The following is a 27,072-nucleotide window of genomic DNA, read 5'->3' as shown; positions in this document are numbered from 1 at the left end:
CCATTTTCCTGTGCAGTAATCGTTTCATGTGTTGGTGCCAAAACTAGCACTGTGAGTATGGTGGCTACCGGGCTACACCCTGCAATTGACTGTGAGGATGCTAGCCTACTTGGACTGTATATGCTTGTGCTCTTGTATGGCCTCTTTGGTGCACAGTGTTTTAGAAACCAAAGGAGTCTCTGAAAGGAAATCGAAGGACTGAGCATTGGATGGATGGAGTCTAGTACAGTATGTATCTTAAATGATTCATAGCACGACGCAGCTTACTGAGTAGATATAGAAAGCATCAGGCATAAATCACTGTACTATACAGAATAGTGTAGAGGACTGCATGCATATTTTAGTGTTAAGCTCCGTTGCACTTCAACTTGGTGCTAATTATTTCCACAAGTGTTCTTTCCAGAAGTAAGACGTGATTAAAACCATCTGCATAAAGGGTTTATACAGTAATTCTCGGGTTGCCTCTGGTATTTCTTCTTAATGTATTGACTCATCAGAGTGCTCAAAGCTCTTCAAATGTCTTTAACTGTAATGGAGCATTCCAAAAGGCATCATATTCCCTTTATAGTGCCCTACTTCTGGCCAGAACCCTATATAGGGAATAGGTTGCAATTTGGGACACTTACCTATAAGTCACCATCTATGGCATTATCTTTCTGTCAACATTCAGACTTTCTATGGACAAGGGACAGGGGACGGTTTTGTGTGTGTGTGTGTGTGTTCAACTCTGTCAAGTCACCATCTATGTGGCATTGTCGCCTTTCAGTCAACAAGGGACCTCTTTATGATGTGGTTCTCAGTGGCTTGTGATCAGTGGCTTGGGCCAGGTCTAAGTTAAGAGTGGCTGCTGTCAGCCCCGTCTGTGGAAACCTAGTGCTTGTTTCTGTCTCCAGATGGGTTCTCGTAAACAGCTGTAGCAGCAGCACCGGGGGGGGGGTCATGATGAGTCACCCTCAATATTTTTAAAGAGCCTCGTCGTTCGTTGTCTCCTACGGTCTCCTCTTCTGCTCTGGAGGACACGACTGATGCGGTTGCCCAAATGGCACTCTATTCCCTATGGGCCCTGGTCAAATGTAGTTCACTACGAAGGGACTAGTGTGCCATTAGAGAGGCAGTTTGAGGATGCGCTCTCTCACTGGGTCTTAAACAGAGCTTCGCCCCAAAGCTGGCTGGGTAAATGTGCTAAAGCCATCAAACCGGTTGCGTACCATACAGTCAGACAGACGCCATCTCCGCTCTGTCTCACTCTCTCTGTCTCTCTCTCTCTCTCTCGTCTGTCTCTTTCTGTGTCTCTCTGTTCTCCTGTGTTACTGCTTGATGCAGCACGAGCTCATCAGGAAATCTCTAATCCAGAGCTAGAGAAGTTGACTCGCAAAATTAATTTCAGTTTGGCTTGGATCGTTTCCCCGAACATCAGTGCATCGTGCCAAGAAGATTCATGGTGTGTGTGTGTGTAAAGCTTCACAGTGGGTCGTGCTGTAACCTATGTTTTGCAGGGTAAGTTATTCAGTCATGGTGTCTTTGGCGTGCCACGCATTGGTGCAGACTTCACGTGTGTGTCCATCCGCTCTGTATGCCTGAGACAAGGTCAGGCCTCCTTCCAGACAGCCTTCTGTTCAACCAGACTGGGCTGGTATAGAGACTATGGTAGTTTGGTTAAATATTCATATGTTTACCAGTCCCTGCTGCGCTGCTGCATCCACAGTCTCACTGGGGTGGGAGCTCTCCTACTGGAGATGTTAATTAGTACCATGTGCCCTGCCTCCCCCTCTGCTTCCTCACACCGCTGACTCCCTCCCCCATCGGCCTTAACCCCCTCTGCCCTCTGTGTTTCAAAATATAGAATATATGATGCACATTTAAGGGATTCCAAAAGCCTGATCAACACATGGCAAAAAGTATGTGGACACCCCTTCAAATTAGTGGATTCGGCTATTTCAGCCACATTGTTCATTGGGAGATTCATGAAATGGGTTTCCTTGGCCAAGCAGCCGCACACAAGCATAAGTTCACCATGTGCAATGCCAAGTGTCGGCTGGAGTAGTGTAAAGCATGCCGCCATTGGCCTTTTGAACAGTGGAAATGTGTTTTCTAGAGTGCTGAATCACGCTTCACCATCTGGTAGTCCGACAGATGAATCTGCGTTTGGTGGATGCCAGGAGAACGCTACATGCCTGAATGCATAGTGTCAACTGTAAATTTTGGTGGAGGAGGAATATTGGTCTTGGGCTGTTTTTCATGGTTCGTGCTTGGCCCCTTAGTTTCAGTGAAGGGAAATCTTAATGCCATTGTATGCTGTAGCATTATGTGCTTCCAGCTTTGTGGCAATGGTTTGGGGAAGGCCCTTTTCTGTTTCAGCATGACATTGCCCTCGTGTACAAAGGGAGGTCCATACAGAAATGGTTTGTCAAGATCGTTGTGGAAGAACTTGACTGGCCCTGACTTCAACCCCACATCACTTTTTTCGGATGAATTGGAACGCCCATTGCGAGCCAGGCCTAATCGCCCAACATTAGTGCCCGACCTCACTAATACTCTTGTGGCTGAATGGAAGCAAGTCCCCACATCAATGTTCCAACATCTAGTGGAAAGACTTCCCAGAAGAGTGGAGGCTGTTATAGTAACAAAGGAATGAGATGTTCGACAAGCACATACTTTTGTCCATGTAGTGTATTATTGAGTTATTGACAGTTCTGTTATTTTTATGTAATGCTGTTTTCTTGAACATACCTGGGTATTACTGCGCTTTAATGTACAGTACTGCTTTTACTATGAGTTTAAAGTTACCTTTATTCACCTTAATGTAAGCCTTCCAGTTAAAATTGTATGCTCTGCATCTTCAATGCCTGAAATGTTAGAATGTCTGTCTTGTTCAGCCACATACTGTCATGAATGTTGTGTCCGTCAGTGTCATCAATGCACTACTGTGGTTGGTTGATGCGCTAAATGACCAGCTTGCCTTCCTCATCTCACTGCCAGCCTGTTGCTGCTCATTCCTTATCCACTCCGGCCGGTCATTGAGTTCAATCAAAGTGGATTTGCCTGCCAACACACACACACACAGTCACACCCATAGTCACATCTGCTTCCCCTGCTCTGAGCGCAACAGACAGCTAATATGTCCGTGGTTAGAAGCCAGATCTTGTGACTAGTGTCCGAGCCCTCTCCCTTTCCCCCAGCCTCTCCTTATCACCTGTGAGGGCACCAGGCCTTAGTGAGTAATACACACTGGCAGCTGGGACTCTGTCGTATTTATCACTGACACTTACTACAATCACTGCAATCATCTACTCCAGCTCGGCTACTACCCAATCCATACTTCTCTCCTTCCTTGTTCCTCCCTCCCTTGTTCTCTCTGCCACTTCCTGTTTGTCCAACCTAGCGCCAAACACCCATCTTCAGCATAAAAAAAAGGACAAAGCGTAGTAGCAACTAACCAAACAGTTTAACCTGTTGTATACTGTCGTCTGCTGTTGCCATGGATAGTGTGGTCTGGTATCAGTGATACTGTAGCAGCATGCATATCTCTGAATAGCCCTAAGCTTCTATTATTCTATATCCTTCCGTTTCACTAACGGTAGTTTTCCTCTCCTTTGGCAGGTGACATCACACAGAAAGGCTATGAAAAGAAGAGGTCCAAATTAATTGGGGCCTTCCTCCCTCAGGCACCAGGTAAAGGTAAATACCCCTCCAATCAAAACAATGTCTGTCTCAACTAATCTGGAAATAGTGATATGGATTCTGGAGTAGAGGTCTTTGTTTTAGACTGTATACCTCAAACCCAAAGCTTGTTGTCTAACACAATAGTCATCTCAGTCTCTGCCCTCCCATGTCACTGGGTGTATATAGGTCTATATATACAATGGCATAACTTGCTTATGTAGACCAAATTAATATCATCTCACAGACCCAATCTAGCTAATAATGTTCTCACTATTAGGTCTTGAAAGCTATAGAACGACAGAGGAACCACTAGATTTGACAGTCCCTCACTTTTCAATTGGTTTTATTCATTCATTTTACATTTCATCTCGTTAGCACAAAATTAGGCAAAATGTTACTGTATGAATGTGTGGGTTGCAGTTGCGGTTAGCTATAACCCTCTGTCATTTTCTACAACAGGGGTATTAAAGTTCTGATATCTAAGTGGCCATTTTAGAAAATAAATCCGGTCAGAAATGTTCATTGTTGACCCATAAGACACCAATGACAAAGCTCTTTTGTGCTCACAGAGGACTGTATAACAATGGCCTCCACTGCATTTGCTGTGTGAATGGTTGTTTCCCCAACATCTAATATTTTCAAGTGAGAGTGAGGATCTGTGTCCAAAATGGTGCCTTATTCCCTATATAGCGCACTACAAACGGTTCCAGTCTGCGCAGCATTCCATCAGACGGCTTGTCACCGAAGGCCCCAGGACACATGTTTGACACCCCTGTTCTACCAAGACATTGACTAATGAAACATTTACTAAATGCCATTGGAGGCAATCTGAATAATTTTTATTTTTTTCAAATTCCCTGACTCGCGCTATACAAGCAGTATTCCTTTACTGAGGGGGGGGGGGGGGTGTGAGAACATGATAGTAGGCCTAGGAGGGTGTCAGCAGGGTTCTACAGAGGTTTAAAAGTAAATTAATAGGGTTGGGAGCCCTCACCCAGTGTGTCCCAAATGGCACCCACAGAATGGAGACGGGAAGCCTGCCAGGAAAAGCATCCTCGCTCTGAAATTAGTGTGAACACACAGGAAACATTTATTTAAAAAGGTTGTTCTTAAACTGATACAGGCACCCTAACACATTGTTTATGGTCATGTACCAAAATACAAAGATACTGGTCTGGTGTTCTGCAAGAAATTGAAAAGATCCTAGGGGTTGATCTAGAATTGGACCCAGTTTCTTTACTGTTAGGTCTCCCTAGTAGGCATGTTACTTCTGTGGGTAAAAGGAGGCTTTACAACATCCTTACCTTCGCAGCGAGGATTAGTGATACATTTCCTTCTATTAAAGATTTGCATCAGATACTATTTGAATGGGTGCCTCTGGAATATCTGACATGTACATTGCATTCTAAAACAGACCTTCCCAGTATGGGAACCTTTTCTAAATGACCTAGAACCTGAGATATCAGCTATTATGCCGTGGGGATCTATGTATTTCAGAACTACACTGTACATTCCATGTGTGGAACCTAACTTCTTGGTTTAAACTGAGCTTTTTTGTTTAATTTCTTTTTGTTTAAAATGTATGTATTGAGAGACGCAATGATGGGGATGGGGTGAGAGAAGCACCGAGCGGGAAGAGGAAAATGGTGTATGGGTGTGTGGTATATATGTGTGTAGGTATGTGTGAGTGCTTTTTTTGTTTGTGTGCTTTGTCTCTGTATTTCTTAATATGGGTGAAAACTGTGAAATACCAATAAATACTGTTACAAAATAAAAAGGTTGTTCTTCATACGACAGTATGGGCAGCTGCTACTGTTGGCAGACATATAGACCCACTAATAGGTATGTCCTAAATGGCACTCTATTCGCTACATAGTGCACTACTTTTGACCAGAGCCTTGTGGGAATATGATGCCATTTCAGTGACGCACCCAATCATGGAGGGAGAGGCTGACCAATTTGTCTCAAATACATATTTTAACATGGGATGCACTGAATCCAGGCAAATCTAGGCCACTTGGCATGAACCATAAGCAGATATGGCAGACAGCCTAGATGAGGTATGTGTGTAATTTAATATCATGCCATATGGTGTCTACATTGCCAAGGAGCCTTCAGATATGAGAAAGCCCCTTTTGTTATTCTCTGTGATACAACAGTGTTCTAGACACTAAGGTACATGTCCTATTGTGCACCGGGGCCTCCCATTCTTTCTATTCTGGTTAGTTTGCGCTGTTCTGTGAAGGGAGTAGTATACACGAGATCTTCAGTTTCTTGGTAATTTCTCGCATGGAATAGCCTTCATTTCTCAGAAGAAGAATAGACTGACAAGTTTCAAAAGAAGTTCTTTGTTTCTGGCCATTTTGAGCCTGTATTCAAACCCAAATGCTGATGCTCCAGATACTCAACTAATTATAAGGGCACAGGGCAAGACCCAGACACGGGAGGCAGATGGTTCGAGTCTCTATTTATTATAATCCAAGGGGCAGACGAGAATGGTTGTGAACAGGCAAAAGATCATAAACAAGGTCATAGTCCAGGAGGTACAGAGTGGCAGCATGGTCAGGCAGGTGAGTTCAGGGTCAAGGCAGGCAAGGGTCAAAACCAGGAGGACTAGCAAAAGGGAAGAAAAAGCAGGAGCACAGAAAAACACGCTGGTTGACAAGACGACCTGGCAACACAGTCCCTGGGTATTTGTTCCAACGGCGAAAACGGGTGACACCTGGAGGTGGGTGGAGACAAAGACAGGTGAAACAGATCAGGGTGTGACAGTACCCCTCCCCCTATGGGCGCCACCTGGCATCCTACCTGGGTGCATACCTGGTTGACGGGGGTGCCAGCGGTGATGCGGGACGGGTCCAGGATGTCTTTAGCGGGAACCCAGCACCTCTCCTCTGGGCCATAACCCTCCCAGTCAAGCAGGTACTGGAAACCCCTGCCCCGTGGTCGACGACACGGGGAGGTATGGGCCTAGAAACAAGACAAAGGACTCTGAGACAAGGGCTTAATCTTGGAAACATGAAAAGTAGGGTGGACACGGAGGGTACGTGGTAACAGCAGTGGGACTAAGGACTCTAGAAATGGGGAAAGGACCAATGAAACGGGGAAAATGTGTGGAATTCCACCCGGAGGGGAAGGTCCCGTGAGGACAACCATTCCCTCTGCCTGACCCGCGAGCGGGGAGCCAGAGTCTAGTGGTGGACCGCTGGTCGACGATACCTGGAGGTGGTCTTGAGAAGTGCCGCCCCGAGCTCTTTTCCAGGTACACCGACAGTGTGGGATGAACATCCGGGCATGTTTACCTCAACTTCTTGCTCTGAGAAGAGTGGTGGCCGGGAGGTCAATAGGACGATGGACAATGGGAGGTAGCACGAGCCTTGCTGAAAACCTCCAGGTCATCGTACTCTGCAGGAACAGCAGAGAGATCCGACGCCGTACTCAACCCTGGAGGCAGACGTTCCGGGGGAAGGCTGCGCCGCCTTCAGGCAATATGAAGGGCAGAACGAGCTCTGATTCTGTGGTCCAGTCAATATCGGGGTTGTGCTTCTTGGAGCCAAGAAAATAGGGATGTGGGGAGACTCAGAGGAGAAGCTGTATTGACTCACTGTGGTTTCCAGATACCCGCATATTAATGGACTGTGCTGTGTGTGACTCTTCCAATGGAGTGGCTGTCCAGTGCCCTGGCATCCATAGGAACAGAGATGAGTTGAGTAGGGTTACTTAGTTCTGATACCAGGGTAGCATCCATGAAACGCATCTGCCCCAGAGTCAATGAGCACCCGGAGAGACTTAGACGGGTCTACCCACAGCAATAAAATGAGTTTTTGGTAATAGGAGTTAAACGGTTCCCAGTCAGGCTCACCAGTGTAGCCTGCATGAACGTTCCCTAGGCGATACTCTAGCTCTTTCCAGTTGCATAGTTGCCGGTGTATCCAACGTCAATGATTGCCGGTGTACCCGTCGTCAATGATTCTCGAGGGAGCTCGGGTGGCCTCGGATCCCCTTGGGGGAAAAAGCCTTCGGGGACTTCCGGATTCCTTCGGAGGTGAGCGAGCTGCAGCGGATGCGCGAGTGTGAAATAGGCCAGACCTCCTCTCCCTTCCTGTATTCCCGTAGACTTCTATCAATCCTAATGGTGAGGGCAATGAGAGAGTCGAGGTCCCCCGGTAACTCCTGAGTAACTAGCTCATCTTTTATCACCTCTGATAATTCGTGAAGGAAAGAATTGAATAAGGACTCTGGATTCCAGGCACTCTCGGTGGCCAACATGCAAAGGACTACAGCGTAGTCTGCCACACTATGGGAGTCTTGGCCTATTTTCAAGTAGTTGGTCCAAGTCTGCTGGGTCTGTCATGGCCAGTTTGTACTATAAGGGCTCAGGGTGAGACCCAGATGCAGACACGGGAGGCAGATGGTTCGAGTCTCTGGTAGTTATTATAATCAAAGGGCAGGCAAGAGAATGGTTGTGGACAGGCGAAAGATCATAAACAAGGTCAGAGTCCAGGAGGTACAGAGTGGCAGGCAGGCTCGAGGTCAGACAGGCAGGTTCAGAGTCAAGGGTCAAAACCGGGAGGACTAGCAAAAGAGAGAAGAAAAAGCAGGAGCACGAACTGACAAAAACAAACTGACAACAGACAAACAGGGAACACTGGAATAAATATCCAGGGACTAATGGTGAAAACGGGGGACACCTGGAGGTGGGTGGAGACAATCACAAATACAGGTGAAACGGATCAGGGTGTGACACTAGTCTAAATAAGGCCAGTTTTAGAACAACCGTTTTCAGCTGTGCTGACATTATTGCAAAAGGGTTTTCTAATGGTCAATTAGCTTTTTAAAATGATAAACTTGGATTAGCTCACATAACGTGACATTGGAACCCAGGAGTGATGGTTGCTGATAATGGGCCTCTTTACGGCTATGTAGATATGTAAAGTCGTTGGAAGGAGTTAACCAAGGTGCAGTGTGGTAGGCATACATCTTTCTTTTGTTGATGACACCGAGAAAAAAACAAATACAAAACGAAATGCACAGTTCTGTTGGGCTGGAACGCAACAGTACAAAAACAAGATCCCACAAACTAAGGTGGAGAAAAGGCGGCCTAAGTATGATTCCCAATCAGAGACAACGATAGACGGCTGCCTCTGATTGGTAACCATACCCGGCCAACAACGAAATAGACAACATAGTTTGCCCACCATAGTCACACCCTGACCTAACCACATAGAGAATTAAAATATCTAAGGTCAGGGCGTGACAAGATATTTCATAAATCTGCCGCTTCCATTTACAACATTAACAATGTCTACATTGTATTTTTGATCAGTTTGTTATTTTAATGGACCAAAAATGTGCTTTTCTTTTTAAAAACAAAGACATTTTTAAGTGACCCCAACCTTTTGAACTGTGTTGTAAATCAAACACACAAGGAATTTACTGAATGGTTGCCTCCCAAATGGCACAATATCCCTGGTCAAAAGTAGTAGGGAATAAGGTGGCATGTGGTACTCAAGCTATGTCTGAAACTAGCCAAGTGTGTAAAAGAACTTTCTCGTCTAATGCCCCCATGTCCACTCATTGTGCTTGTAAAGAGACATGCATAATGAACATGAGGTCCTCCTTTACACACAACCTCCTGTAGCTCGTCACATTATGGCCCTCTGAACACAAGACCTGCCCAGTTAAATGTTGTATTATAGTGCTGTAAAATCTGTCATCCAAAATGGAGCCATTCCATTCCCCACAAACCTACTGCTGTTGGTGGATGTCAATGTTCTAATCTGCGTCCCAAATGGCCCTATAGGCTCTAGTCAAAAGTACATACTGTAGGGAAGGGTGCCATTTGAGAGACGGGCTGATCTGTCCATTACACAATTGTGAGATGATCTGAACGCCTGCTCTGTAGCACTGTATAGCATTGCTCTGTGTGAGCCTAGCTCCCAGCCCCATTCACCCTCTACGGGGCGGCTGCTGAAAACCAATCGTATTACAGAAATATAATGGGCCGTTAAAATGTCATGGCCGGGGCGAGACGGTGCCAGACACGTAAAGTGCCTTAGATTATTATTATTATTATTATTATTACAAGGGTAATATATTCAAGCACCATCACAGGGCTTAATTTGACAGTGGGTGTACGGTCGGTCTGAAATGGCTCCCAGATGAAACAGTCCTTCACCACCCTCTTACCAACTGTTACTCGGGAATCTAATAACCACTAGTAAACTCTGCTGGCTACCACTGCATAACCATTAGAAAGGTCGGTTGAGTGTCATGCGGATGCCTGGCATGTGACACGGGTTGCAGAATTCCGGCAGCTTTCCCAAAATTCCCAGGTTCTCTAGAAGTCCTGGTTGGAAGATGCACCGAATCCGCAGGGAATAAACAGGTAATCCTTAATGCTCCAACCAGGATTTTCGGGAGAACTTGGGACTTTTTGGGAAAGTTTAGCAATCCTAGTTGGTCCTCAAATGCGGCCTGGCATTCTCATCACACTTGTCTCCAAGTCAATAAAAGGCTGAGCTAGCAGCCAGTTCCACCAGTAGTGGGATGGTTGTTTCCTTTGAGTCTCTAGCCCAGTGAACCACAGTGAGTCGGAAGTCTGAGCACATACATAAAACACATACTGTACTGGTCTCAAGTGAATCTAATATTGATTTGTGGAGGTCCAGGACAAACATACTTACTGTAAGTGGTTGTAAAATAATCAGGGGATTCCCCACAACTAGGTTAAATTAGGTCTACAGTATCAGAGCGAGTTATTTGAAGTATACATTGTGCACACATTCCATGTTTAAAAGCCTAATAAATTAAGTGCATTTTAATATAGAACACATGGAAAATTAAAACAAATATATTGAAAGACTTGCTAATGTGATAAAATTCTGCCAGCGTTTTGACATGTGCATCCTGTTACTTCAAAGAAGATTTGAACCCATTTAATTCAAATGTTTTCACGGTCATTGTAAAGCTCTAGTTGTTATTTTGTTGCTTTAAACAGTCATTTCTGAAGACTATGCAATTTATTTAGTGTGGTCAGTTATTAATTTCAAGGTCAAAGAACCCTGTCACACATTTTAAGGTCAACCCTGTTACGGGAAGTGAACTAGCATTTTAATATGGTAAACTATTTATTTGCAAAAAATAAAAAACATTGAACATGTAGTAATCAAATCCTAGTGTAAAAGCAGGTTCTATTCTTTGGTAATTTTCTGGTGTTTTGTGGAAAACTGAGCAAGTCGAGCGTAGCATGTCAACCCTGTTACCCATAGGCAGGCTAGAAATGTTTTCAAAATGTAAAAGTTTTGGTGAAGCTAGCATTTAATTTTCCCTCCCTGTTGAACACAACAAGCTTCCCTTCCCCTGTCACAAGTGTATTTATGGCTGATTTAAGATGTTGTCAACCCTGTTACGGGTCAACCCTCTTTTATTTAGCAGTTAATCACCCCTTACATTTGTGGGAATTGGCCTATATGGATAGGGCGACATTTAAATGTTTCTTACAGAAGAAATATGAAAAGCATATGCATAACCATGGTAGCAATTAAAATGGAATATTTTGGAGATTATGGGAACATTTGTGGACTAACGGTGAGGACACAACAGTTCCCCTGACACAAGACTGAAGCCAAATATTACGCTGTTGATTTTGTGCATTTTTACTGCACTTTTCACCACATATGTTAACGAAATCTGAAAATATTCTGGATGCACTCAGTAGCATCAGAATATTCTTGAAAAATTTCAGTTTTCATCCATATACACTATATATACAAAAGTATGTGGACACCCCTTGAAATTAGTGGACGTGGCTATTTCAGCCACATCTTTGCTGATGGGTGTATATCGTTGAGCACACAGCCATGCAATCTCCATAGACAAATAATGTCAGTCGAATGGCCTTTACTGAAGAGCTCAGTGACTGTCAACGTGGCACCGTCATAGGATGCCGCCTTTCCAACAAGTCGGTGTTGAAGCGCATTGCGCGTAAAAATTGTATGTCCTCAGTTGAGCCCTGACCTCAACATCATCGAACATCTTTGGAATGAATTGCAACGCCGACTGCGAGCCAGGCCTAATCGCCCAACATCAGTGCCCGACCTCACTAATGCTCTTGTGGCTGAATATAAGCAAGTCCCCGCATCAATGTTCCTACATCTAGTGGCAAGCCTTCCCAGGAGGGAGGCTATTATATCGGCAAAGGGGGGACCACATCCATATTAATGCCCATGATTTTGGAATTAAATGTTTGACATGCAAGTGTCCACATACTTTTGGTCATGTCGTGTATAAGGTGCTTTTTTTGCAGTTTTCCTAGCTGTGCCGTTAAGGATCTAGCGTAAGCACACTTGTGGTTGTATCATTTGGAACGCGACTCCCGCATCCCTGCCGTTACTGTTTATGCAATCCGAAAATGGTCCATTATAAATCGCAATCTGAGTCAGGTGGGCATTATTTGAAATTGTTCTATTGCCAATGTAATGAAACAGCAGGGAGCAGGTCTCGAACCCTCGACCTTCGAACCCGAGGTCTGGCACGCTGTCGACTGTGCCGCAAAAGCATGCTGGATTTCCGTGCTTATAAACCAAGGGTCACTACACTACTCCCTCCTTTCAAAGAGCGCGTCCTCGCGCTAGCTTGCGACTCTACATCTTACAGGAACGCGCTCACCGGCCAAACACACGCACTGTCGTGGATGCGGGGTCCGTTCCCACTTCTGACACCAATGTAATGAAACAGCAGGGAGCAGGTCTCGAACCCTCGACCTTCGAACCAGAGGTCCGGCGCGCTATCGACTGTGCCGCAAAAGCATGCTCGTGCGACAGGGTCGATTTCCACGCTTATAAACCCAGGGTCGCTACACCAACATGGCTAGCTAAATTATCAAATTAATCTTTGTGTTAGGCTTTCACAAGGCAATTCAGGGAAACTGGACGTTATTTTGGTGTGTATATCAGATTTATTTATATAGCCCTTCGTACATCAGCTGATATCTCAAAGTGTTGTACAGAAACCCAGCCTAAAATCCCAAACAGCAAGCAATGCAGGTGTAGAAGCACGGTGGCTAGGAAGAACTCCCTAGAAAGGCCAAAACCTAGGAAGAAACCTAGAGCGGAACCAGGCTATGAGGGGTGGAGATTATAACAGAACATGGCCAAGATGTTCAAATGTTCATAAATGACCAGCATGGTCAAATAATAATAATCACAGTTGTTGTCGAGGGTGCAGCAAGTCAGCACCTCAGGAGTAAATGTCAGTTGGCTTTTCATAGCCGATCACTAAGAGTATCTCTACCGCTCCTGCTGTCTCTCGAGAGTTGAAAACGGCAGATCTGGGACAGGTAGCACGTCCGGTGAACAGGTCAGGGTTCCATAGCCGCTGGCAGAACAGTTGAAACTGGAGCAGCAGCACGGCCAGGTGGACTGGGGACAGCAAGGAGTAATCATGCCAGGTAGTCCTGAGGCATGGTCCTAGGGCTCAGGTCCTCCGAGAGAGAGAATTAGAGAGAGCATACTTCAATTCACACAGGACACCGGATAAGACAGGAGAAGTACTCCGGATGTAACAAACTGGAAGGATATAGCCCCCCGACCCAAACTACTGCAGCATAAATACTGGAGTGGCTCAGTCGGTAGAGCATGGCGCTTGCAACGCCAAGCGTCGTGGGTTCGATTCCCGCTGGGACCACCCATATGTAAAAAAAAAAAGTAGTGGCCCCAGCCGACTTGTAAGTCGCTTTGGACAAAAGCGTCTGCTAAATGGGATATACTGGAGGCTGAGACAGGAGGGGTCAGGAGACACTGTGGCCCCATCCGATGATACCTCTGGACAGGGCCAAACAGGCAGGACATAACCCCACCCACTTTGCCAAAGCACAGCCTCCACACCACTCGAGATATATCTTCAACCACCAACTTACCATCCTGAGACAAGGCAGAGTATAGCCCACAAACATCTCCGCCACGGCACAACCCGGGGGGGGCGCCAACCCAGACCGGAAGATCGCGTCAGTGTCTCAACCCACTCAAGTGACGCACCCCTCCTAGGGACGGCATGAAAGCGCACCAGAAAGCCAGTGACTTAGCCCCTGTAATAGGGTTAGAGGCAGAGAATCCCAGTGGAGAGAAGGGAACCGGCCAGGCAGAGACAGCAAGGGCAGTTCGTCGCTCCAGAGCCTTTCCGTTCACCTTCACACTCCTTGGCCAGACTACAGTCAATCATATGACCCACTGAAGAGATGTGTCTTCAGTAAAGACTTAAAGGTTGAGACCGAGACTGCGTCTCTCACATGGGTAGGCAGACCATTCCATAAAAATGGAGCTCTATAGGAGAAAGCCCGGCCTCCAGCTGTTTGCTTAGAAATTCTAGGGACAATTAGGAGGCCTGCGTCTTGTGACCGTAGCGTAAGTGTAGCTATGTACGGCAGGACCAAATCAGAATGATAGGTAGGAGCAAGCCCATGTACTGCCTTGTATGCTAGCAGTAAAACCTAGAAATCAGCCTTTGCCTCAACAGGAAGCCAGTGTAGGGAGGCATGCACTGGAGTAATATGATCACATTTTTTGGTTCTAGTCAGGATTCTAGCATGTGTATTTAACACTAACTGCATAGGAAGGAGTCAGGTGTGCATTCCGCAGTGAATTCTATTCACAACAGACAAACGGACTCATTATGTTCAGAACAACCCAGGGTATAACGCCATGTCACCTTGTAACTGTACATCACACATAGTAATGATGAACGTTGACACGATATATGATATGAGTTTTATGATATGAAATGTGAAGTGCACATTTGGACCCACGGGTGTTTTGCTTGCTTGTATGTCATCAAAGCCATATTTATTATAATCCTCAATGTCTCATATTTTACAGAGTCCTTGTTTACAGCATTTCCCTCATTCAAACAATAAAAAATGAGAGAAGGGCATCTTCTTGTCGTGCGCCGTGATCAAGTTCAGAACGGGTCAAAATCCATACAAAGCTGTGAAGCGGAAGCCCTGAGCTCTGACATGTATAGCATGTTACTGCACAGCCACTTGCGTTCCAATTTAGGTGCTCATCAGTGTCCAAATATGCTATTTTCAACCTGTATATTGGTACAAGTGTAAAGGGCTACTATGCACTTACTATTAGTGATGCACCAATATTACATTTTTGGCCGATACTAATATCCAATGTTTTCCTTGCCAAAAACAACGATACCAATGTTATTTACAATTTTAGCAGCCTTATAGAATTCTAGTAGTTAGACCGCTGCGTCCATGTGTGTCGTTTACTAAGGCACTGCATCTCAGGGCAAGAGGCGTCACTACAGTCCCTGGTTCAAATCCAGGCTGTATCACATCCGACCGTGATTGGGAGTCACATAGGTCGGCGCATAACTGGCCCAGCGTCGTCTGGGTTTGGCCGGTGTAGGCCGTCATTGTAAATAAGAATTAACGTAGTTATTACACATTGATTGCACTATCACTCGTATTTCATGTCACAACGATTAATCTATGCTATGATGCTGGTAAAGTTGTCTCGTGCACCTACAGTTTTGGTCATAAAAAAGAAAATCTAGCCAGCTCATATATGCAAACAATGTTCTTCCCCAAAAACATAGCAAAAAGACAGCTGTTTCAGTAGCTATATAGTTAGCTAGCTAGCCAGGTCGCAATTGTAAATGAGAACTTGTTCTCAACTTGCCTACCTGGTTAAATAAAGTTGAAATAAAAATAAATAAATAGCTGGGTGTCATCTAAAATAACCCTAATTTATAAGACTGTTCTTATTTTATTAATGGTGAAGCTAGCCACAATAGTGGACTTTGTGGTTAGCCTTTAAAATAAAAGTATGTAATTGACAGTAATGCAAATTAACACACACATAATTATGCCATAATTGAATAGATCATAGTAAACGAGGTTGGAATGTTTTCTAAAATCAACAAAAGACAATCATTTGTTAATTTGACATCTGTTAAAATCACTGTGGATGTAGAATTACTTTAGAATTGTATTGGGAGCATACATATTTCACTGTACAGCCTTACCTCATGTCATTGATCCATAATCCATAGGTATCAGTCTACTCAGTGACACCCCCCAGAGAACATTAGCATCGTATTGCGGGACTCAACTGTGAATTAAGCCACATTTTATTGTCAACCTATGTGTATTGAACACTATTGCAGAGGAAAAACAATACTGCATGGATGTTTTGGAGTCTGATAACTCTGAGTAAAACTATATTGGGTATTGAGTAGACTAATAGCTAATTTCATTGATCCCCAATCCTGAGGTAAAGCTGTACAGTGCAATATGAATGTCAATACACACAATAGGCTGACTGGGGAGGTGATTTCACACGGTCACTGTCCCGCGATAAGAGCCACGATGCTAATATTTGTGTAAACACTTCAGTTGTACTCTGTCGGTAGACTGATACCCCATTTCATTGCAACCTTGTTTAACATTATCTAGTCTAAATATGACATGATTCCACCAATTAATGTTCTGCATCACTTTCAAAAAGGTACTTTTATTTTGAGGGCAAACTGTAAATTCCACTACTGTTCATAATCCTTATTGTGGCTAGCTTCACAACACAACCCAGTCCGGTCGAGCCTCACGAGCCAGAGGACGCTAGCTGGCTGCTTATAACATTAGCTTTAGACAACAGGGTTAAGTAGCTGGCTAACTATTTATTTTTATGAACTGAAGTTCAATTTCAATAGGGGAACAATAAGTGGCAACCTAGCTAATACTTACTCGCAAGGACTCCTAAATCATTGCTAAGAATAGTAAAAATGACTGCAGTTTCTACTGGTCATTGTTTTCAGGCTTGTAATATTGGTGCTGGTTGGGTACCAAGCTGAAGCTAGCTACAGTGGGGCAAAAAAGTATTTAGTCAGCCACCAATTATGCAAGTTCTCCCACCTAAAAAGATGAGGCCTGTAATTTTCATCATAGGTCACACTTCAACTATGACAGACAAAATGAGAGGAAAAAAATCCAGAAAATCACATTGAAGGATCTTTAATGAATTTATTTGCAAGTTATGGTGGAAAATAAGTATTTGGTCACCTACAAACAAGCAATATTTCTGGCTCTCACAGACCTGTATCTTCTTCTTTAAGAGGCTCCTCTGTCCTCCACTCGTTACCTGTATTAATGGCACCTGTTTGAACTTGTTATCAGTATAAAAGACACCTGTCCACAACCTCAAACAGTCACACTCCGAACTCCACTATGGCCAAGACCAAAGAGCTGTCAAAGGACACCAGAAACAAAATTGTAGACCTGCACCAGGCTGGGAAGACTGAATCTGCAATTGGTAAGCAGCTTAGGAGCAATTATTAGGAAATGGAAGACATACAAGACCACTGATAATCTCCCTCGATCTGGGGCTCCACGCAAGATCTCACCCCGTGGGGTCAAAATGATCACAAGAACGGTGAGCAAAAATCCCAGAACCACACGGGGGGGACCTAGTGAATGACCTGCAAAGAGCTGGGACCAAATAAACAAAGCCTACCATCAGCAAGGGCATTGAAGATGAAACGTGGCTGGGTCTTTCAGAATGACAATGATCCCAAACACACCGCCCGGGCAATGAAGGTGTGGCTTCGTAAGAAGCATTTCAAGGTCCTGGAGTGGCCTAGCCAGTCTCCAAATCTCAACCCCATAGAAAATCTTTGGAGGGAGTTGAAAGTCTGTGTTGCCCAGCAACAGCCCCAAAACATCACTGCTCTAGAGGAGTAGTGAATTCCATTTTCTTGGCATTAATGGATTTTTGCCTTTGAGTTGTCTGCTGAAATTTTCCTAGTCTTTCAAATGACTGCTCAATCCACACAGCAGACGTTGTGGGCTAGGTTAGGAATGCTGTGTTGCACGTGTAGCGCCAAATTTTACGTGGCTTGTGGCTAGTATCGGGCTGATACCCATGTTGGCATTTTTATCTAATATCGGCCGATTCATTCACCGATTTTATATTGTACATACCTACTTACTAAAGTATTTTTATTCATGGGAAAACATGTTTTTATTAAGTTGACCATGTGCCCTTCATGACTGTTAAAATGAGGTGAAATAATGTTTGTTTTTTCACTAAGTGAATTGGTAGAACGACCCTGTTCATGCGTGTGTATTGCCATTTAGAACACCAGCGGAAAAATGTCCCTATCTACCCTCGACTCGAGCCATTCCAGGATTACAAAGTGATGCCTGGCAGTGCAAGACGACCCTATCTAAACCATTGACATCTATATAGTGCAGGTTGAAAAAGCACGGTCTTCGCCACCATCTCTGTGTCCCATCTCTGTGTACTACAGGTAGTTCTAATTCAAACCTTATTATAGATGACTCCCCTAAGGGGTGGGTGGGGGGGCGGGGCAGTTACATTTCACACTGGCTTTGACAAATTCTTCATGCTACAATTTTGGAGCTTAAAATACCTTCAGAAGTCTTTAACAATCTATGTATTTTGTTACTATTGAGGTCAGACTCCTCCATCGAGCCTCTTATTGAATGTAGCATATTTCCCTGTGAAAGGTGGACAGGAACAGATGAGACTGAGATTGATTTCCTTTAAGGTGTGCGTGTATGTGGATGAGTGTTCTCTGTGCTTGTCAATCTGCAGTAGAAAGGGGGAATGGGATCATCGATTTATCATACGTCTCTGGTAAACCAAGGGTCACTATGGCAGAGCAGAAAGTAATCCACTTTTTAGGACATTTGCCTAGAGTATTACAAATGGCTGCATTGCTCAAGCTCCTGCCTCGAGCTCTGGTGTTGAGGACTGGGGTGATTATTTCACCCCAGTCTCTGGTGTTGTGAACATGCAATTTACCTTCTAGGGTTGGGCTGTAATGAAGACTACAGAGATTTAGTCTAAAGCCGTCATAGTCAGTCGTAGATCACTAGCTTTGTGTCCTCTAGCTAGCAGACTGTCTGCAACAGTGGAATACTAGCAAACACTTGTTTCAGGGTTATTGTAACTGTTGGGTGTTTGCTGTGTTTCGCTGCGTGTCCATGGCATAGGGAATAGGAATAGCAAAATGAGAGGCTGAGTGACCCAGTCACCTGATGGATTTAATAGGAAATAGAGTTAATTGAGGGGACTCTCCGTTTAAAAGGAGCATAACAATACCAGACAGACTTGAATAATGTCCATGGATGTCTGTGGTGAAATAAAAGTTGTGCTCGCCAGAACAAATAAAACTGACACTGAGTTAAACAATGTAGATGCAGACTGTATAATGTATTCATTTCCCTCTATTTTTCATTATCTATTCATTTCCTCCTTATACTATACAGTACACCACTATATGCTCATAATATAATCTATAATAGGCTAGTTATCTGCTGTGCGAAGAAGAGAACCTTGTACACAGCAGTGTGTTTAGATCCAGGTGGTGGTTTTGGCAGGAGCAACTTCGACCCATCCAAAAACATGTGTAAAAACTCTGGGCTCCCGAGTGGCGCAGCGGTCTAAGACACTGCATCTCAGTGCTCGAGGCGTCACTACAGACACCCTGGTTCGATTCCAGGCTGTATCACAACCGGCTGTGATTGGGAGTCCCATAGGGCGGTGCGCAATTGGCCCAGCGTCGTCCGGGTTTGGCCGGGGTAGGCCGCCATTGTAAATAAGCATTTGTTCTCCACTGACTTGCCTAATTAAAAGGTGAAATAAAAAAACAAAGGGCATACTAGAGTCTGCAGTGTTCTGTCTGTTCCACCCATAGGAAAGGCCTCTGTACTGTGCTTTAGGTAACGCGGTCCTTGCCTTCTCCCCCCCCCCACCCCAGGGATGGACCCCTCTGTGCCCCACGAGAGGAGAACCCCCGTCACTCCTGGCTCCTCCTCTCGCTACCACCGCCGCCGCTCCTCTGGCTCCCGGGACGAACGCTACAGATCAGGTAGGACAACGACACCTTTCAACATCGCACAAAAACTCCAAACAACAATAAATATGCATTTGTATCAACTCCCTCTTACTGCCAAGAGTTGCTGAATTTCCTTTTTACTTCAGTTGGCATCTTGATTGGAAAGCGAGGTAGTGGCAGTTTCTTTCCCTCAACCCAAACAGTAGCACAAACCTCAAAATCCTGTTATATAGTTTGTAGTTATTGCCAGTTACTATAGTAATGGAGCTCTATAGTTTTACCACTAAATAAAATGTCTAGGTTTGTGGTAACAGAATAAACTCAGATTACCAAACACTTTGTTTTTATCAAGTCAAATTTGATTTGTCACATGCGCCGAATACAACCTTACAGTGAAATGCTTACTTACTAGTCCTTAACCAACAATGCAGTTTTAAGATAAACTCACTCTTAATGCTAATAGCTCAGATTTTATTTTTATTTTTTTATCCTTTCATGTTTATCACTCTTATTTATTTTAGACCAATGAACCACTTATGCTATTACCAGCTCAACTGCTTGCTTCATTAGTAGTCACCTCCCCCCTCTCTCTCTTGCTCTTTTTTTCTCTCTCATACAAATGACCCTGCTTCAACATACCAGCCACAGATTCTTGCACTGTGCTCCAGCCTCATTTTAGAAACACATTGATTGTGTTTCAAATGTCACCCTAATCCCTATATGGTGCGCTACTTTTGACCAGAGCTCTGCTACACATTATGTAGAGAATAGGGTGCCATGTGAAACACACACAGAACCAGCTTGGCAACAGTCCTAACTGTAGTCCAGTTGGCAACCACGACTACAGCCTGTAGTGCCAGAATCTGCCAAGCACCCATAGAAAACCTGCATTTGATTTACTGGTGTGACACAATACCCATTGTAAAATACTGTGGCAAACCTCTTCAAGGTTAGGAGCGTTTGTCACAAACTAAGTGGTAAACTGTCACCAAATCACCCAAGAATGAGAGTTCTTTCGAACAGGACAGTACCTGTGTTTGTTTCTCCGTCCTGGTCCACCCAGGCCGTAGGCGAGGTCAAGGATAGCAGGGTTCGGTACATGAATCGGGTTCTCGGTAGGTCCAGGTCCAAACGCCAACAGGTAAGTCCAAAACAGTCCAGCTCATACACGGTAAATCCAGCCAATCTCTATTGTCTCTTTCTCTATTGTTCATAGATCCTTCCAGCACTCTTCTTCTCTTCCTGGTTTTTCTTGACCCTTTATCTGTGGGTTGGCTCCACCTTCTGAGGGTTCCCCTTGCTTCTGGGACTTGTAGTTTTGGTGGTCGGCCATTTTGTGATCTGTAGTTCTGACAGGGGTGGCCATTTTAGTGATCGGGCAGAGCCCGTTTATTAGTTCTGCTCTCACATATCTGCCATTTACCACTCGACCCCCTTCTTTGCCACAATACCAGTACTATAGTCTATAAAAACTGGACCAATGGGTTTGGGTTGAATCATGAGTTTTGTTGTTTTGATGCTCTTAATTTAAAAAAATCTGTAATAGCCCATTATCTGGCTGAACACAATGATCTCACATTAAGCCCCAGTTGTCTGAGGACATTATTCAGACCCAGCCATAGAGGGAGCAGCCAATAGACACAGAGGTCCCAAAAATACAGCCCTATAAAAACAGGATCCATGTTGAATTAAAGAATACCTGACAACCAACAAGGCTTTGCATGCATCCCAAATGGTCCCATATTACCTATATAGTGCACTCGTTTTGACTTTTGACCAGAGCCCTATGGGCTAAAAGTAGTGCACTATAAAGGGAATATGACTTAGGTTGCATCTCAAATGGCACCCTTACTATATAGTGCACTATTTTTGACCACAAGTAGTGCACTATAAAGGGAATATTATATAGTGCACTATAAAGTGAATATGCGCCATTTGGGATACAAATGTAGTCTGTACTCAATGGCCATTACTAAACAGGTCCACTAAAGCATCATGACATAAAGGGTGTAGGTTACTGGCAATTGTTTTTCCTCACTAGAACCAAGCTAAGATGAATTAACTTAGTGTGAGATGTCTTACTTTTTGTGAGCAGCCAGAGGTGGAGTCCCCAGTGTACAAGACTCACTTTGAGAGGAGCAGCAGTGGACAATTTAGCTTCTTACTATACATAGTCGTGGCCAAAAGTTTTGAGAATGACATAAATATTAATTTCCACAAAGTTTGCTGCTTCAGTGTCTTTAGATATTTTTGTCAGATGTTACTATGGAATACTGAAGTATAATTACAAGCATTTCATAAGTGTCAAATGCTTTTATTGACAATTACATGAAGTTGATACAGAGTCAATATTTGCAGTGTTGACGCTTCTTTTTTCAAGACCTCTGCAATCCGCCCTGGAATGCTGTCAATTAACAGACTGATGGCAGCCCATTCTTGCATAATCAATGCTTGGAGTTTGTCCACCTGCCTCTTGAGGATTGATCACAAGTTCTCAATGGGATTAAGGTCTGGGGAGTTTCCTGGCCATAGACCCCAAAGAAATCGATGTTTTGTTTCCCGAGCCACTTAGTTATCACTTTTGCCTTATGGCAAAGGCATTGTTCATCACCAAACTGTTTCTGGATGGTTGGGAGAAGTGGCTCTCGGAGGATGTGTTGGTACCATTCTTTATTCATGGCTGTGTTAGGCAAAATTGTGACTGAGCCCACTCCCTTGGCTGAGAAGCAACCCCACACATGAATGTTCTCAGGATGATTTACTGTTGGCATGACACAGGACCGATGGTAGCCTTTTCCAGACAAGCTTTTTTCCGGGTGCCCCAACCAATCGGAAAGGGGATTCATCAGAGAAAATTACTTTACCCCAGTCCTCAGCAGTCCAATCCCTGTACCTTTTGCAGAATATCAGTCTGTCCCTGATGTTTTTCCTGGAGAGAAGTGGCTTATTTGCTGCCCTTCGTGACACCTTGGCCATCCTCAAAGTCTTCGCCTCACTGTGCGTGCAGATACACTCACATCTGCCTGCTGCCATTGCTGAGCAAGCTCTGTACTGGTGGTGCCCCGATCCCGCAGCTGAATCAACTTTAGGAGCCGGTCCTGGCGCTTGTTGGACTTTCTTGGATGCCTTCTTCACAACAATTGAACCGCCCTCAAAGTTCTTGATGATCCGATAAATGGTTGATTTAGCTGTAATCTTACTGACAGCAATATCCTTGCCTGTGAAACCCTTTTTGTGCAAAGCAATGATGACGGCACGTGTTTCCTTGCAGGTAACCGTGGTTGACAGAGGTCAAACAATGATACCAAGCACCACCCTCCTTTTGAAGCTTCCAGTCTGTTATTCGAACTCAATCAGCATGACAGAGTGATCTCCAGCCTTGTCCTCGTCAACACTCACACCTGTGTTAACGAGAGAATCACTGACATGATGTCAGCTGGTCCTTTTGTGGCAGGGCTGAAATGCAGTGGAAATGTTTTTTGGGGGATTCAGTTAATTTGCATGGCAAAGAGGGACTTTGCAATGAATTGCAATTCATCTGATCACTCTTCATAACATTCTGGAGTATATGCAAATTGCCATCATACAAACTGAGGCAGCAGACTTTGACACAAATATTAATTTTCATTCTCAAAACTTTTGGCCACGACTCTACACTGGATCTTCTGAAGACATCAATGCCCGGAGTAATTGTTACAGCCCAATCTTCCATGATTTAAAAAAAGTGGCTACAGGCATGGAATTGTTCTTAAATTGTTAGATTTTTGGGGGGCCGGTTTCCCAGACACACAACGGTTTAAAAGGCATGTTCATTAGAGATTATCTATTGAAAGTGTTAATTTGTCCAAGACTAGGTTTAATCTGTGCCTGGGGAAACTGGTCCATGGTGTTTAGTAAAATATAGCATACACCTTGCGCTATTTTCACTGAATTTAGTTACATTTCACTTAAGTGTTCCCAGAATAAAGATCAAATCTGAGTTCCTTACACCAGGTCTTCCAACATGTCCGTCCTGCTGTGTGTTGCAGATGTCCACACAGAGGCTGTGCAGGCGGCTCTGGCCAAACAGAAGGAGCGTGGTAAGATGGCAGTACCTATGCCCTCCAAGCGCCGCTCCCTGGTCGTGCAGTCCTCCATGGATGCCTACACTCCCCCAGGTGAGGAACATATAGGACTCCAAGGTAATGTCATAGCTGCCTGGGACTACCTCACTGTGTGTGTGTGTGTGTGTGTGTGTGTGTATACTCTTGAATATGGGTGTAGGGTTGATTGGCGGTATCCCGGTTCCTGGGATTTACCACCAAAAACCACTCCCCTTTTCTGTGAGAAACCTGTAAATGATATGAATAGCATGGTGTGAAATGGAACTGTTAAAATATATGTAAATCTGTCTTCTCTACGGCCTCTGCATGATGAATCAACGCTCAGGGTGGGGACAGACATCCCCTCTCAGTATGGACCACAGTTCACAATGCATGTAGACTTACCATCTCATCATGGTAACTTTTTTTCCTTGCGACTGGTTTTTGCTGCAGCATAGCCTCTGATATAGTAATATAAAGACTGAATGTGCGTCTCATTTACACATCTGGATTTTGGGGGTCACCTTGTATGTACTTGTTTTATTGCAGCTGCAGAACTTTAAAATAGCCTATCACTCAAATATCTTTGCTTTAAGTCAGTGCACGAGCGAGCACTCTGTCTTTCTCTCTCGCCGTCAACTCCATTCAAATTGTATCCAAAATAGATCATCCTGTTCTAGAATGATACTGGGTAAAGCCCTATATGTATGGTGTGTGTGTGTGTGTGTGTGTGTGTGTGTGTGTGTGTATTAGGTCCAAGCCTACCTCTATCAGGTAATGAATTCAATGCAGTATTAGCCTTATATTTAGCTAATTAATGATGGGTTATGCATAATAAGCTTCTAACTTATAAGCGCTGACTCTTACACAATACGCACGCACCTGTACTCCACTTGCCTCTACTTAAATAACACTCGCTAGCGCTTGGAGTCCCATGCAGGAAAAGCTGTACTAGAATAGCTTGCTGGCCATGATTCCTGTAGCATTTCTTATACAAATGGACTATTTGAAGAGGGACACAAGCTATTTTTACTGAATGTTAAATACAACAGCCAATAGAACTCACGCGTAGTTTAGAAAGACGAGCGAACACGCGACAGCGGTAAGCTATTTATTCAGACCCATAAATGTAAATAACCATTCAAACTTTGTGTAGAGAAGTGAAAGCCTTTTGCGTCAGGAGAATGATGAAGACGAGGACAACTAAACATTTCATTTAACTGTTGAAAGTGAGGAAGGAATGAAGCAACAATAGAGAGAGAGAGGCAGGCTAATAACATTAGGGGAAATATTATGAAAGGTATATATGCGTCAGACAATAAATTAATTATTACAAATAGGCCCTAATTATGTTTCAATATTAAAATCAAATTCGCTAGCCTATAACTTTGTAAGCCACGTGTGCTGCACCAGAATCACATGTTCTCTTCTGCTTTATCATAATATAAAACAGTGCAGTATGATACATTCAACAAGATTAACCTATTGGAGCTAGTTTCATTTATTTACCCAAGCGGGCATATAGCTAGCTACGTCTGTGGGCTTTTGTATTACCTGTCGTGCGTAATGTGCAGTAACCTGTATCTTATATATGTATTGGGTAATGGCACAATCATCTGGTCTTTTTTTGGGCTTGGGCTCATAAAATGTATTTAATATATGGCTCATATGCCAGCAGCCTGTCCCCCCCCCCCCCCTCACTAACTCACTGATGCAGTGTCTCACCTATGTGTCTGTACATGTCATGTCTGCCAGTCAATTCAATCAGCCTGGGTTGGCAAAGCATCTATTTATCACAAATTGACGTTGTTGATATCATCAGAAGCTCCTTTCCACAGTGTACATTTTCTTTCTTCATCTACATTAGTTCTTGCTTGGCTGTAATTACAACGGAATGAGTCAATTTGAAAGTGTGATTGACGTTAAAGTATGGTTATGTTGTCTCTTGATAGTTTTTTGGGGGGATCGTATCCGTTAGATACAGTACAATAGGGCTTCAACACAGCAGTTTAAATCTTCACTCTCCTAGTATTTTACCACTAGAGTTGATGGCACTCCAGACAGTCTTAGATAAAACGTCCCCAGTCTGTCAATGGAGCAGATGGACTGGGGAAGAAAGAAGCCAATATTGACATGGTGTCATAGATGACCATGGGAGTGGTTAAGTCACTCTGAAACTGTTACTCGTGCTAGCTAAAAACAGCTGACTGGCGAGCTGCCATTTTGATAATTATGATTGCCATCCATCTCAGTCACCTCTTTCAGACCCTTGGCTAACATAAGACAGCTGAACCACAGGCTTAGGTTTGCATCACAAATGGCACCCTGTTCTCAATATCGTGCACTACTTTTGACCAGGGCCCATAGGACTAAAGTAGTGCACTATCACTATTATGCTCCGCTTATAGGAGTAATATGGTTAATACTAGCTAGCTGAAAGGTCTAGCTAATTTCTCCCTTTGCCATATCCCACGAACCAACATCTGTGCTGTCTGTGCTACAACAACGTGTAGACATAATCACTTGTCATATACTGAGCTGTAAGAATGTAACAGCTAGATTGTAGCATGGCCCCCACCCAGCCAGAGGTTTATGGAGTGGAGAGTATCGTTATGAGAGAGCGTTGTTAAGTAGCCATTATCGCATTTGCATTAGGGCTGAAGGCTAGGGCTGAAGGCTAGGCCTGAAGGCTGGGACCGAGGCGTCTACAGGGATTCATTCACTGAACACGCACCACACACACACACACACACACCACGCAGGAAATCACGACAGGCACATTTTCAGATGATTCTAAATGAGCAGGCAGGCAGAGCGAACAGCCCCTTGGGGGAGAAGGAACAGTGACACAGCACTCACGGTGTGTTGGTGCCTGACTGCCTGCGAGGCTGGGGCGTTCAGGGACACCAGAGCCACTCACGGTGTGTTGGTGCCTGACTGCCTGCGAGGCTGGGGCGTTCAGGGACACTAGAGCCACTCACGGTGTGTTGGTGCCTGACTGCCTGCGAGGCTGGGGCGTTCAGGGACACTAGAGCCACTCACACACATCGTATCATGCAAGGCAAGCAGCCTTATTCCACTGAAGCACAGCCTGCCAATGGCAATTAGAATATGGACTCCTTGTCTTCTAGTCTGTCTTTCTAATTAATTAGTATGACGCTTTTTTTGTGTGTTTTTTTTTGTTGTACATGGATTTGTCCCGAGATGGGTCTCTATTCCCTGTGTAGTGCACTACATAGGGTATAGGGTACCATTTGGCTCGCAGCCTGTGTCTGTCTCAGGGCGCCATCTCCTGTGTGTTGTGGAGATCAGAGGAAATGCACTGTTTCTGTGTGTAACGTGCTGATAATGATGAGTGGCAGTGCATACAGCACATTACAATGTAATCAGCTGTGACTGTTACTGAGGGATAAACAAAAAAGAAAAGCAACTGCCTCTATTCCCTGTGTGTGTGTGT

At 44.3% G+C, this 27,072-nt stretch overlaps 1 protein-coding gene and 1 long non-coding RNA gene across 19 annotated transcripts in view; one reads left to right on the top strand and one right to left on the bottom strand.

Moving 5' to 3' along the window:
- Positions 1 to 27,072, top strand: part of LOC135514631 (disco-interacting protein 2 homolog C-like) — a 242,112-nt gene that overhangs the window by 133,258 nt on the left and 81,782 nt on the right. For 11 of the 18 annotated variants that reach the window (XM_064938176.1, XM_064938163.1, XM_064938086.1 and 8 more), the window contains exons 2-4: positions 3,601 to 3,678; positions 19,456 to 19,566; positions 23,562 to 23,714. In XM_064938176.1, coding sequence (XP_064794248.1) covers positions 3,601 to 3,678; positions 19,456 to 19,566; positions 23,562 to 23,714 — 342 coding nt within the window. The remainder of the gene's footprint in view (positions 1 to 3,600; positions 3,679 to 19,455; positions 19,567 to 23,561; positions 23,715 to 27,072) is intronic. The other 7 variants (XM_064938225.1, XM_064938194.1, XM_064938185.1 and 4 more) reach the window with 2 other exon arrangements.
- On the bottom strand, positions 6,027 to 20,837 carry LOC135514704 (uncharacterized). The gene is made up of 3 exons (XR_010451723.1): positions 20,565 to 20,837; positions 6,484 to 6,633; positions 6,027 to 6,385 (listed from the first exon to the last, which is right to left on the bottom strand). It is a non-coding gene; the product is annotated as an uncharacterized LOC135514704 (long non-coding RNA).

This window comes from Oncorhynchus masou, chromosome 3 (assembly GCF_036934945.1).
Source record: "Oncorhynchus masou masou isolate Uvic2021 chromosome 3, UVic_Omas_1.1, whole genome shotgun sequence".
NCBI classification, from domain to species: domain Eukaryota; kingdom Metazoa; phylum Chordata; class Actinopteri; order Salmoniformes; family Salmonidae; genus Oncorhynchus; species Oncorhynchus masou.
This window is presented reverse-complemented; position numbering and strand designations above follow the sequence as displayed.